Source organism: Pteropus vampyrus, unplaced genomic scaffold (assembly GCF_000151845.1).
Source record: "Pteropus vampyrus isolate Shadow unplaced genomic scaffold, Pvam_2.0 Scaffold106, whole genome shotgun sequence".
Classification (NCBI taxonomy): Eukaryota; Metazoa; Chordata; class Mammalia; order Chiroptera; family Pteropodidae; genus Pteropus; species Pteropus vampyrus.
The window spans coordinates 6034422-6049046 of record NW_011888887.1 but is presented as its reverse complement, the minus strand read 5'-3'; the positions used below and the strand labels follow the sequence as shown (position 1 = coordinate 6049046).

The 14625-nt window shown below is 42.9% G+C and overlaps 1 protein-coding gene across 4 annotated transcripts in view; it reads left to right on the top strand.

Annotated features, from left to right (window-relative positions):
- Positions 1 to 14625, top strand: part of MCC (mutated in colorectal cancers) — a 398889-nt gene that overhangs the window by 346336 nt on the left and 37928 nt on the right. For all 4 annotated transcript variants that reach the window (XM_011365176.2, XM_011365177.2, XM_011365179.2 and 1 more), the window contains 4 exons: positions 906 to 1054; positions 5089 to 5229; positions 7955 to 8058; positions 11043 to 11226. In XM_011365176.2, the coding sequence (XP_011363478.1) occupies positions 906 to 1054; positions 5089 to 5229; positions 7955 to 8058; positions 11043 to 11226 (578 nt within the window). The remainder of the gene's footprint in view (positions 1 to 905; positions 1055 to 5088; positions 5230 to 7954; positions 8059 to 11042; positions 11227 to 14625) is intronic.

The window sequence follows — 14625 nt, the reverse complement described above, 5'->3', positions numbered from 1 at the left end:
TTAAGGAAGATTTTTTTTTTCCCTCTTCTTGAGGTTTTAAGAAATGATTTTAGAAAGAAATGATTTAGGACTAGTTAGTTACTGGTGATGTAGATGAAAGTTTTGAACTATCTGCTTTATAGCGCCCTGCTCCCCAGAGACCAAGTGAGTCAGGAAGCTCTGAAAGAACTTCACCTTTTGCACATCCCTCTTGTAAGGCAATGTGCTCTCCAGTGAGGACGAACGCTGCCTTTGAAGTGTAGCCCAATGCTCTGACAGACCAGAACCTTCTAGCTTAGTACCAGAGTGTTCATTTGTAGAGCCTGCAACCCCCTGGGGTGAGCTGGTGGATGGTAGAAAGGGAGTAGTTTTAGTTCCCTGGGGGATACCTTTTAGGATTAGGGATGAGGCTGGGAAAGCCAGCTGTTTGATCTTCAGGGGTAAAGAGAGACTGAATGGCACTTTGAAGACCCTAATTTAGAATTCTGTGCTGAGCAAAAATTGCATGCATCCAGATTCCATGCCAAATTCAGATTATGAAAATAAAGGCGTTGGCCGCTCTCCTTGGCTACAGCTGCCAGGGACAAGGACCCAGAGTGGTAGGAGTTTAGGAAGCAGGGAGGAAATCCAGACGGCTCAATATTGAAAATTTTAGGGATTCTAAAGAGGCAGGATCCTCCAGCAGCATGTGTTTGAAGGATGCAGCTGTATTTTGATCTCGTTTATATATTGCTTTCATGGTACATAGTTAACTTTTTATATGAGAATCATGTTACATAAACTGAAAAAAAATCAAGGTAGCCATCTCCCGGTATCTAATCTTTAAGGAATATCAGTTTTAAATTGTTTTGCATGCAAAGCATGCCTGGGGACTGATGTCCCTGAAGTGACACTGTCCAGAAGGGGTTTCATGCTCACCTGTACAGGTATCCAGCAGCGTGGCAGAACACCTGGCCCACTCTCTTCAGGACTGCTCCAACATCCAAGAGATCTTCCAGACACTCTACTCACATGGATCTGCCATCTCTGAAAGCAAAATTAGAGAGTTTGAGGTGGAAACGGAACGGTTGAATAGGTAAGGAGAAATCCTGTGTATTTGAGTGGTGGTGGGAGCTTCCCTCTTTCCTTGTTGCAAAAATTGATTCAAGTTGGATTGTATATTGTGACACAGAGCGATGCTGTCAGGCTGGTGACTGAGAGTTTCCACTGTCTTGCTCATCAGAGGAACACTTTTAGCAGTCAGAGCTGGCTTCATGGGCGAGAGACATATACATTCGAATGCCCAGAGCCTCATGCCTAGAAGGACCCCACACTTTACTGCTCTGTTGTCATCATTTTAAATTCTTAATTTACGAACCAGGGCCCCTGCCTTTTCATTTGTCACTGTCTCTCCGAAATTATGTTGCAATTCCCGGAGCTGTTCATATAGAATAACGAGTAGGTCGGAATGACAAGATAGCTACCAAGCATGCAGTCCAGTGCTGCTGAGAACCACAGAGAGAGGTTCTGGAATGTTGAATCAGCATCCCAGAGGTCCCCAGAGGCACCAGGGACCAGCTAGGCAATCTGATGAAGATGTGCTTGAGATTGACTGGGCACACTGGTCTAACCCTCGCTGCTCTGAGGATTGCCTATTTCTGTTTATACTCTTTGCAAATATGCACAGTCCTCAGTCCCTGTATCCTATCCTACTTAAAATAATTTTATTTATAATATACCCAGTTTTATGGATTCTTCCCAAGTCTCATGACAGAGGTAGTTAGAGTTTGCACTCCCACCTCCGGGCAAAGACTGGTTGCATGTCATCCCAACAATGAGAGAGCTGCTAAAAATAAAAAAGCAAAGGAGAAAGACCAGGGCCAAACCATGGTAACCACTCTGACTCAGAATTGGTCCTGCAGTGGCAAAATGGACTGTCAAATCACATCTGAGTGTGGCGTGGCTGCCTTGACCTACCAATCTTCAGTGGGAAGGCATAGTAAGAATTGGAAAGACTTATGAACTAACCAGAAAGAAATCCGGAGACCATTTTCCAACCACCATTGCTTAATGCCATTCCCCTTGCGTATGGCAAACCTGAACAAATTGAATTATCGTGTTAGGCCTCCCCGATTGGAAGCAGTTTAATATAGCGCTTGAGAACCAGGGAAATGTGACAATCTAGGTCATTTTAAATCTTGAAATTAAATGGTTTCTTTATTAAATTCAGAATACTTAAGAGTGACAATTCTGATGATTACCTTGTAGCAGGAAAGAAGCAGCCCTCTCAGTATCACAGGCCAGGGAGTGCTTAAAAATGGAATCAGGTATTCCCTTTGCAATTTAATGACTTCAGATGCCTTTGGGGGTTCTCTGTTTTGTGAGGATCTCCTCTCTAAAGATTCTGGGATTTAACAAGCCTTTGTAGTTGAACTTGGGGGAGGTTCCTTTCTGGTCAATTATGTACACCTAGGAGAGACCCCAAAGAAGAGGGAATTATTTGGTGCTTGTAATTCACATTATTATGACGTTTGACAGTTTACAAAGGGCTCTCACAGACAACCACTTAATCAGCAACTTGGGAGGGCAGAATAGTCCCATTTTGCAAATGAGAAAACAAAGACTTCACGGTGAGTGACTTTTCTTGTCTAGAGTTATTAAGTAGCCTAGCCAGGATTCTAAGCACACTGTCCTTTGACCTCACCTCTGTTGTCCTCTCTCTGATCATAGCTGCTGCTTCAACTCAGGAGTTCTCAGAAATAATCGACCAATATGTCCTCATATCTGTTAAACTACTATCTCAAAGTTGTAGGCCTATTACACTCCAAAAAGTGACAGCTTTAACTTAGTGAGTGTGGGGGGCCATACCCATTCAAAAGTGTTTCCTCATCTATGTTAAGTGCCTACTATGTGCTAGGCATGCAAAGGAAAGTAAAACAGACAAGGTCCCTGCTCTGGTGGAGCTTATATTCCATTAGGGGAACTAGACAAAAAGCAAACAAATAAACAAGATCATAAGAAAGCTCCAAGTAAATAGGACACTGTAATAGAACAGCAGGGCGGGTTGATTTTCAATAGATGGCCAGGGAAGGCATCTCTGAAGAGGAGACATGTTTAGGTCAAGATTTTAAGGGAAAAAAGAGAATACACATGTGACAAAGTAAGAAGAGTATTTATGGGCCAACTTATCAACCTCAAGCCTGGAAAGAGGTTGGAATGAAACAGGAACTGTCCAGAGGCCCATGGAATTAAAATAGAGTGATAGGAATAGTTACATCAGATAAGATGGCAGGCAGAGTAGTCAGGGCTGGGTAGGATATGGATTTCGAGGCTGTGGACAAGTTTACTCTTTATTCTAAATGTCATTGGAAGTCGTTAAAGGGTTTTAAGCAGGGGGAGAATAGATCTGATTTAAAGTTTGAAAGATTACTCAGGCGCAAGGAATGGAAAGGGACAGGGCAAGAGCAGAAGCAGAGAGAGTATTGCAGTGGACCACTGTGGCCAAAATGAAGATGGTATAAAAGGGCAGGAGTCAGTATATGTTTTCTGGTAAAATCCATAGAAGCCGAAGCTGGATTAGATCTGAATATAAGAAAAAGCGATGGTCTCAAAATTCTCAGGAATCTCATCTGTATTATTGGGTAGATAATGGTGGCATTTACTGAGATGGAGAGGATGGGGGAGGACGAGGCTTGGGAAAAATCAAGAGTTCTAGTTGGGAATGTTATATTTGTGGTATCAATGTGACACCCAAATGGAAATATCAGGCAGAAGCTAGATATGTGAGATTGGCACTCAAAAGAGAGGTCTGGGCTGGAGAAATTTGGGAGTCATGGAAACCTAAATGCTTTGTAAAGTCATGGGAGTGGATAAACATCAACCCTAGGAAGAGAGTGTTGATAGAGGAGGGGTCCCTGTGCTGAGCCCTGAGGAAATAACCAACCCTCACAGATTTTATAGAGAGTAAGGAGCCAGCAGAGGAGACAGAAGAAATGGCCTTTGAGAAAGGAAGAAAACCAGTAGAGACCTGTCATGACCCAAGTGAGGGAGAACATTTAATGAAGGAAGGAGTTGCCCATTCATGGAATGTGGCCTGGGAAGGCCCCTGCGATGGGTTTGGCCAAATGGAGTTCTGTGAGCTAGGTAAACGGCTTCATCCAATTAATGGGGACCAGAGGTACACTGGAGCAAGTCAAAAAGTAACTGCGAAAGTAGGTACTGTTCTGAGAAGTATTAATGTGAACAAGGACAGAAAAGTATGTTCTCATAACCCCTTACACTGAACTGACCTTGGACTTGTCACAATTGTCTTAGTTATACATGCACCATGCATCTTCCAGATGGGTGTCTTCGTATTCTGCTCTCAGATACACAGTGGTAAGATTGATCCTCAAGGCAAATGGTTTCCAAGTCCCTTAGCATTTCAAGGGTCGTTTGCACTTGGTGTGTGTGAAACCTTCTTAAGAAGTGGCAGACATAGTACTACAAATGGGCGTGTCCCAGGGAAAACGAATCTTCGCACCTAGAGGACTGGTTTCCTGGGACAGAAAGCAGAGAAGCTGAAGGCTTATGTTTTTCTGACTCTGCCACAAACTCATTTGCTCTGAATTTATAGTTCTGATTCCTATAAAGCATAATGTTCCCACTGCCTGTCTTGCCAGTAGTTAGCAGTTGTGAGACCATCCAACCTTTATTCAAAAGGCTATGGGGTGTATTTTTGAGCAAGAGCTCAGCAAATAGGAGCTACGATTATGATGCTGCTTTTCATTTGTGCCCGTGGAGGTTGATTAATTGAAGTGTACCAGTCACGCCTCTCACGATGGCCTGAAGTCACAAGATTGGCTCCTTACCCTGGTTTATCCCCAGTACCTGGCACATGGTGTGTCGATGGCTGAGTGGGAAATAGCCAGGGGGCTTATTTTTATTTCCAGTTCACACAGAATTTAGTGATTCTTGTACTTAGAGTTGCTTCCTTTATTATTTCATATTAGATACATTTGCTAAAACATCTGACAAACTCACATCCTAACCTGCATTTCTGGCCTGAGTCTAGAGGAGATGACTAAAATATTGGCAAATTAATTGTAATCCTAGTGCAAAATTGTGAAAGAGATTTTTCTTCCTTTGTAGCCGTATCGAACACCTCAAATCCCAAAACGACCTCCTGACCATAACCCTGGAAGAATGCAAAAGCAACGCCGAGAGGATGAGCATGCTGGTGGGGAAATATGAATCCAACGCCACAGCGCTGAGGCTGGCCCTACAGTACAGGTGGGGAACGAGCCGGGCGCCGCTTTCACCTAGAAATGCCTCCATAGTAACCTTCTGCATAAAAGTAGAAAGCAGGCTTTTAGAAGATATCCTGGGGGGTCAGTCCAACAGATATCAGTGTGATACATGTTGAAAGTCAATGAGTACACTTGTAGCAATTAAAAAAACAAGAGTGATGAGTATGGTGTTAGTAATGGGTATGTTTCTGCCCACATATTCAACTTAAATACTGTTTCATAAAAGAAGATGAAAGTAAAGACAGTCAAAACACAGATGGTCTGTTGACTAAATTTTAAGTAAAGCAATATTTCACTCAAGTAATATCACTCAGAATATCAATTTTTGTATTATATGTTCATTTGTTCTTTCCAGTCTTTATTCATATTTGTATATATTTTATGTTGCTGTGAATCTAGTGAATTCTGTTTCTTCAACGCATTGTAGTTTTGCAGTGTTGCTCTATAGTCTCCATTTGTTTTGAATGGCTGTATCCCCTACATCAAGTTTATATGTTATTTTATTTATTCATTTCTCTAAAAGACATTTAGACTTTTTCAGACTTTTGACACTGAAAATTATTCTATAGTGAATAATATAATACAGATACTATCTCCCTTCTTTTCACTATTTCCCTCGGAATAAAATTCCTGAAGCATAAATTATAGGTCAAAGGATAGGAATATTTTCATGGCTCTTCAGGCATGCTGCCAGTTTCTTCCTATGAAAACAAGCCGGCTTAAATGTCTATGATTCCTTCATTGTTGAATGAGTAGTATATGAATGTACCACGTTTTATCAGCCTCATCAGCTTTGGAATTTATCTATTGTTAAATTACTGCTTTTTTAGTAGCTACAAAGCTATGCCTTATAATTGTTTTCATGGGTTTATTTTATTAGTGTCACCACTTAGGCCTGTTTGCAAAGGTCCCAGAGTAGTGACTCTATCTTACTCTTGGCGTCCTCTAAAAAGTCAATATTGTTTTAAGAAACATTGTTTCTTAAAAAAATTTCAAACCAAAATATACAAGACCAAAGCTAGAGAGCAATCGTACTTGTTTACAGACACACCAAAGCAAACAGATAATCCAGTTCTGATAACTCTGGAAACAGGCTGTTCTTCACCCACAGTCCGCCTCTCATCCTCATAGATGAAGCACGTCCCAGCATCTCCAACCTGAAAGGCGGACTGCTCTTGAGAGGAGGAACTGCCAGCACCCAGAGCTAGTAACCAGGCCCTTTTCCTTATCTCTTAGTAAAGGAAGATGAAAGTAAAGACAGTCACAAAACAGATGATCTGTTGACTAAATGTTGAGTAAAGCTATATTTCCCCAGCTCAGCTTGGAGAAGCTAATCGGTTATTTGCTTAGGAGGGATTTTCACTATTACGGGCATATTATCCGGGACCACTCTGGCAGTATGCACGTGGCTCCACCTCCTGTGCAGACATATGTCCATGTGGGGTCACCAGTGACAATGAGAAAAGGGTCACCTCTGATCCTTTACCTGGTTTGCCCAATGATGACAGGCACAAAGAGGACAGGCTAATGTTTTTTCTTCTAGAAATCCAAACTCAAATTCTTGTCAGATATCTAGTGTTTTATGAGACAATTTTATAAGCATCTAATAGAACTGCGGTGATGGAACTGTTCTCTATCTGTGCTGTCCAGTGTGGTAACTACTAGCCACATGTGGCTATTAAACATGAAATATGGCTACTGCAGTGGAGGAACTGAATTTGTCATTTCATTTAACTTACATTCTTTTTAACATAAATAGCCACATGTGGCTAGTGGCTACTCTATTGAATAGTGCAGATCCAGGTCAAATAGTCTTTTTTCTGGTCAAAATTGTCTCCTTTCTAGTCAAAATATGAAATAGGTAACTAATAAAATAGGTAATGCCCTTTGTGGGGTGTTATATTAGTTACCTATTGTTATATAACTAACTATTAGAAGGTCGCCATCAGGGCATCTCCGGAATGTCACAGTTTTTAGGGCCAGGAATCTGGGAGTGGTATAATTAGGTGATTCCAACTCAAGGTCTCTTCTGTTTTTCTGGTCAAGCCATTGGCCAGGACTGTGTCATCTGAAACCTTAACTACAGCTAGCAGATCTGCTTTTGAAAAGACTCATTCACACAATCGTGTGGTGGCTGGCTTTTGGCTACAAACCTTGGTTCGTCACCACATGGGCCTCTCCATAGGGATGCTCGAGATTCTTTAAGACATGGCACTGGCCTCTTTCAACAGAGAAATTGCAGGGAGAGAGAATGACCAAGATGGAAGTCACAGCGTTCTTTTAATAACCTAATCTTGGACATGAAATGTCATCACTTCCACCATGTTCTCTTAGTCACACGGCCCAGCCCTGTACAGTGTGGAAGGGGACGACACAGAGGTATGGGTACCAGCATCTGGGGTTCAGGGGAGCCATCCTGGAGACGCTACCACAGCATATTTCCTTTCTCTTTTAGGTATGATCATCCGAGGGGCAACGAACTTGCCTCTCCCACCTTTGGTGCTTTTTTTTGTATTTTTCTAGATCCTAGTTCAAAGTTAAGTGGGGAGGTGCACAGCATAGAAGAGCTGTGGCCTTGTCTGAGGTGTTTCTTCACTTACTGGACAGTGAGGCTGAGAGGCAGATCAGGAGCCGGTGAGAACAGCACTGCAGTAAAGAGGCTCCTGGTCCTCTGCCACCGCTGAGGATGCCATGTGCTTCTGTTTCAGTGAGCAGTGCATAGAAGCCTATGAACTCCTCCTGGCGCTGGCTGAGAGCGAGCAGAGCCTCATCCTGGGGCAGTTCCGGGCAGCCGGTGTGGGGTCCTCCCCTGGTAAGTGTGGCCCAAGCCCCTTTGTGCCCCTTCCCCATCTCATCTCCTACCTCTTTTGCTCTGCTGCCCCCATCTCAACTGTTGGCATTGGAACACCTCCCAACATGAAATTTGCTTGTCAAGTGTATTTTTTTGTTTTTTCCTCGTGACCGAGTGAGTAAATTGTTTATGTTAAATGCAGCAAGAACTGGAGCGGAAACGAAATTACAGACAAGTTAAAACAAACAAGCCCTCTTAGGAAATATATTCTCCCAGGCCAGATGGAGCAGGAGACCCACGTTGGTGCTAAAAGAGACTGACTTTTCCACAGCCTTTCTCTGTGGAGCTGGTTAAGGGTTCCTTTGCTGCCCACGTGGCCTTTGCCCCATCTTGCAGCTTTGGTTGGCTGTGCTTTTTCTCCAGGTTTGTACCTTTGGGTGGTATTGAAGCATGAGTTCCCTCTACCTCATCTCCAGGTATCTTATGAAAACAGAAGAAATGTTTTCTCACCCTGCTCTCATGAGCTTCATAGAACGCTAACACCATGAGCCCCAGCACTGAGGTGAAGCAGAGGTGTCTGCTGACACCACTTTGCCTCCCTGACCCCTCTTCCTCCACCCCAGGGGTCATGTGTCCTGTTGGCTTAATTTGTACCTCCAGATCTACACTGCCCCTCACTCAGTCCCTCAATTTTGAATAATTGGAAAGGGTATTAATTGAAAAAGACAAAAATGTGCCATCCTAATTAGCAGCATTTGCTAAAACTTCACCAGTGCTTGTGGCCTCTGCCTTACAATAACATGAGGAGGACTGCAGTAGAAGGAAAGAGAAATCAAGGGAGAAAGGTTGAATCTTTTAGTGCCAAGACCTGGAGCCTATACTTCATAACAGCAGCTTCTTTGGTGAATGGCAGGTAAACAGGAAACTGAAGTGACCAGATCACTCCCAAGCCAGAGATGCATGGCCAGGCCAAGAGTCCCCAGCCACGGGTACCAGGCCATCTGTCGTGGACTGGCTTTTCTTCAAGGGATGTGAGCCCCATTAGGGCTGGTCCTACTACCAGTCATACCTTGCAAAGAAGGTCACCATCCTTGCCAGCTCCTACCTCCTCGCCTGGGGTCTACCTTTTGCACTGAACATACACATATCTTTCCTCCTTCAGTTTTGACATGTGCAGGAGTCAAGCAAGTCTGAGGGACAGGCAACATCCTGGGTATTAATTTCCTGCTTCATATCAAAGTTGCTCAGCAAGGGGGCAGGCCTCGATTTGTACGGGTGGCCATTCTCCACATTTCTCTTTTTTAATAGTATTACTATCCCAGCCCAGAAGTAGAAACTCTGCCAACATTTCCATTAGAAACCTCATTTTTCAGGGTCTTTTAACTGAACCATAAACTTTATTCCTCATATTAAACAGATCCTAAAATTATCTTGGCCTGCTGTCAAGTTTTTTTTTTAATATCTGTATTAAAGAAAGCGATCAATTAAAGGAGGAAAAATCAATCATCTTATTTCCAGTTTGTATCAGCGCAATGTCTTAAACCCTTTTGTCCTTGAAAGGTACCTTTTATTAGGCTTGTATCTACTCATCACAATTACTTGTAGGAGCTGGAAGGACTTAAATCTGCATTTAAAATAATTAAAATCAATTATGAAATGCTTTGTATTAATCTAATCCTGGTAGCTCGTGGATATATTTATAAAATGAGTCAGTCAGTAATTATCATGCCTACTTCTGAATTCAAAGAGCAGTCAGTTGGTGAGATGTATGGAAAATATTTTATTTGCGGAAGGAAGAAATGCATGAAAGTTGTCAAAAATGGCACGAGGGATGTCCAGAGAATTTTAGCCTGCAGGACACATGCACCCACATTTCCACCCCACTCTCCATAAGGCTGAGAGTTGGCTTAATTTTTAGCAGTTCTCTGTTAAATCTCACTCTTCCATTCTGATGGCAATGACTTTTGACCTGTCATCCTACCCTAATGTGCCATTTAGTTGCACAGCAAAGCTGTACTGGTTTGTGACATTCACCCACAGTATCAACTACTGTGTTTTTCTTTGTTTTGTGTTGACTGCATAGGCATTCATTATAGGCATTCTAGATGCTTTAGAGCAGTGGTTTTCAAACTGTGCCCTGGGAAGCTAGAGGGGTTTCTTTGGGCCTCAGTGGTGGGCTTGGAATGTGGGGGAGCTGAAAGTATCACCACACCCCTTCCCACTTCAACCAGTTCTCCATGTATCATTTTTGTATCTTAGGCATAAGATTTCATTTGAAAATTTTTGGAAGACCATGGATCCAGAGCGTAGAGATAGCAAACCAGTGACTTGTTTGGCCAGTTTTAAAACGCAGCAAGAATATGAACATGTTGGGCAGGAAATTTACTATCTGGCTCTGTGCTGGTGCTCACCACTCCTGATTTCTTGGTCCAGCTCAGTTACCTGGCTCCTGGAGGCATTTGAGCTCGCCACTGACTATGACCAAGCTGAGAGAGAAGGGTCAGGGATAGCATCAGTACAGAAAATATAGAGCCAATCTAAAGTTCTCATTTTAACCATTAGGTTTGTCTCTCTTTCCCACATAGAGCTGTAACTGAAACCATAGACATGGGAGATAAGGCACAGCTTTGCCTCAGTTCACAAGGAGGTGCCAGTGCAGGAAAGAACTGCCACACAGTAGACTTGTGACTGGATGGGAGGAGAAGCCAGGAGCATAGAAAATTAGAAAATCATAGCATGTTATGGCTTGAAACAGACCTCAGAGATCACGTTGGCCAACCCCTTCACTTGTTGATGAGGACAGTGGAACCCAGAACAGAGAAGTACCTTCCTGCGTACAGCTTCTAAGTGACAGAGGCAGGCCCAGAACACAGCCATCCACTGCTGGTTTCTCTCCAGCGTGCCTCCTCTGCCCTGAGTACTAAGAACTGATTATCCAGACTCACTCCCGGACTTATTATACTTAGATCTGTATTGACTAATCCATTGGCTTCTCTGCAATCTAGGAGACCAGTCAGGAGATGAAAACATCACTCAGATGCTCAAGCGAGCTCACGACTGCCGGAAGACAGCTGAGAATGCTGCCAAGGCCCTGCTCATGAAGCTGGATGGCAGCTGTGGGGGAGCGTTTGCTGTAGCCGGCTGCAGCGTGCAGCCCTGGGAGAGCCTGTCCTCCAACAGCCATACCAGGTAATTCTGGGCCTTTCTGCCTCAAGGTAGACGTGTGTCCACATGTAGTCTGTTCAGCAGGCTTGACACGCAGTTACCTAGCTCTCAGGGACTGTGAGGCTTGGGTAAGGGCAGAATTCTGTGCCCCCAGCTTGCAGCCTGCTCCATCCGGGGAGGAGTCAGAGAATCAGAATGGGAGCATTAGCAAGAGCCTTCTGGTTTTGCCAACGTGGAAACTGCAGCCCATAGAGAAGGGTGATTTGTTCAAGAAAGTAGTAGGCACGAAACCCAAAACCAACTTTCTGTCTGGTGCTCTTTCTCCTGTTTTGTTCTATTCTCCATTTGTTTATAGTTCCTGATTTCCAAGAAGCATTTGAAGTAGCTACTTGCTACAAATGGTCACACAAGACTCAGACTACTGGAAGTAGGACCCAGACCCAGTCCTACTTACAGCTCCATTCTCTCCCTTCCTCTTGTGCCTCTGTCCTTTGTAAGTTCTTCTCAGGTAATAATAGCCTCCTCTTGTCTCATCTCTTTTTGCCTCGTACGGTGATGCCATATTCATAGCTTAGCCTAACAGGTACTCAGTAATGAACCTGAGTTCAAGTCTGTGGATCTAGAACTAAAGTGAGTACTTGAAAAAGACAAGGAAGAAAGCAGTAGAGATCTTGCTAAGCATAACTTGCTGGAGCTATTGGAATCTTTTGGATGGGGATAGAGTATCAGATTAAAAACCTTTATAGTCACCTTCTCATTTCTTGCTACCGAAGCCCTAAAAATATGAATGCTTTCCCTTTATACACCAGTTCTCATTGTAGAAGGTACTTCTGTTAAAGATTCTTAGGTGATAGTCAAACTTTAAAAGTCAGGAAAGGTAATTTACCCCATTTTCACAGGTGAGAAGACCTTGGCTCAGAGTTATGTAAGTGACTTTCCTAAATAAGGTCACGTGACTGATAGGTAAGAGGGAAATCAGAACTCAAACCCAGGACTTGGGCACCAAGTATATTGTTCTTTCCACTGTACCACGTTGGATCTCGTGACATTAAAACATAGTGTCTGCTTACAGATCACGTGACTAGAACCACATAAGGGTAGATTGACTCTCAAGAACCAAAGGAAAAATATTGATGTTTTCTTGGTGCCTGAAAGCAACGTAATGTTTCCATCTCTTTCCATTGGCAGTATGTAGCCATCTGCCTAAGTGCATCCATTTACCTGTCCTGGACCTGGTGCCTCAGAAGAGGAACAAGCCCAAGAACACATTTGGCCAGGTGCCCACAAACACAAGTGACTCTAGCAACAATCATCTTATTCGGTGAAACACAGATTATAATTTATTTTTTGCTAAAAATCAGGTTCTTCTGTTAAACATAAAAAGCAGATGCTCTTCTTAATCGCTTTTCCAGATGTGTATAATCTATAATTTCCATGTTCATTTACAAGAGAATAGTAATGTAGTTCTCATGTTGTCAGTGATCTTGTTCTGTTGATTAGTGAGCATAAGAATTGGGTTGACAGGAAATGTGCGCTGTTTCAGTAGCTTGTAAGGGAAGCGTTACAGATTTTTTCTCACACTTCCCCAGCCCAGAAATAATTTTGTTGTTTTAATTCAAATCAGAGACAATTTTGGACTTAGTCAGGAGTGGTAATTCTCATAATAGAAAATTCTTGTATTACCATCCATGTAGTAGAAATCCTGGTTTTGAATATTTGTTAGAAATACTTTAATGTATAAATGAGCCTTGATTTTGAGGCAGTCTTCTAAGAGATATTTAATTTTAGCTAATATTTTTCTGCAAGTTGAGGTCAATTCAGCACAATCTCTTTTAAGGATGACCTCACTAAAGAATGACCCTTGAACTAAATTCAGTCTCCATAGGATCTTCCCGTCAAAGTACAGAGGAGTTCAGCCCAGATTTCATTTTTACTTTCACTCAGATTTCAGTTCTCCTGAAAATTCACTTTCACGCTCCCACCCAAATCAGGGCAGCCCAGAGTGGATACGGAAGAACCACGGGGCTTTCATGTGCCCCAGCATTCTTAGGGCAGGACACAACTCAGAGTGCTTTACCCTAACACAGGCTCAGAAGGAAGTCTCAAACCACCAACCCCTTTCATAACCACAATAATTAATTTTGTTTGTCATTCCAGTTCAGACATTCTCCTATGTCAACTTTATGGAAGAAAGAAAGAAAAGGAGCTTTCTGTGTCAGAGCTTCATATGGCTCTATAAATCCCCTTCCTAACCACCTGGCATAGAGCATTTTTTTTTTTTAATTATTTAATTTTCAATTACAGTTGACATTCAATATTATTTTTTATTAGTTGCAGGTGTACAGCATAGTGGTTAGACATTTATATACCTTATGAAGTGATCCTTCTTGATTAGTCTAGTACCCACTTGGCACCATACATACTTATTACAGTATTATTGACTATGTTCCCTATGCTATACTTTACATCCCCATGACTATTTTATAACTATCAATTTGTACTTCTTAAACCCTTCACTTTTTTCATCCAGCCCCCAATCCCACTCCCATCAGGCATCTATCCATTTGTTCTCTGTGTATGAGAATTCTAATCAGAGTGTCAGTTGTTCCTCAGGGACTCAAGAAAGAAATGCTGAGTCTCAGGCCCCCAGAGGCCTTCCTGGAAGCACACAGACAGCTCCCGAAGACAGGCAGATCGTGGTTTTAAAAGGAGCAGCGGAAGAGTAGTTACCAACAAGGAGAAAAAAAATGGTAGCTAGCCTATCAGTTGACTGTTGGCCAGGAGCCCAGGAATGCTGCTGTTTCACTTTTGAAAAACACAGCCATGGCCTCATCAGAAAGTGTAATCGTCTTAATGGAAAGAGTAACTAGGTAATGTTGATGGCCTAGATAGCTTTATCAACATTATCACAACAGAGAGGCAAATGGACTAAATTGTTGGGGAGCGGGAGTGGGAATTCTTAATTAAGCCCACTCTTTTTGTCAAGCGTCACAATTTCATTTCACTCGGTGGAAGCACAGCCATCAGTCTAAATCTACAAAAGGACATGTGGCCAAGACAGACTAAATCTCAAGTTTGCAAGTTTGCCCTCACAGAGGTTGGAATTGAGTTCTTTTTGTCCTACCATCAGGCGGGGACCACCGTGAGCCATGTGAGAATGCAGACTGGAGCCTTGTGGTGAGCCCTGGGCACCTCCAAGGAGCCAGGACACCACCTGGCTGACCACTCACACGGGGGCATAATCCCCAAATTGGATTGGAGGGCGGTGGAGCTCAAGATACCCTCTAAACTAGTCTTAAGATGAAGTTTTATTGGGGTAGAAAAGAAGGTCGAGGACAGTGGAATCATGTCCACTGAAACAATGAATGGGATTAAAACAGCCACCCAATTAAGAAAGGCCTGTCCCCCCACCATCAGCAAGCT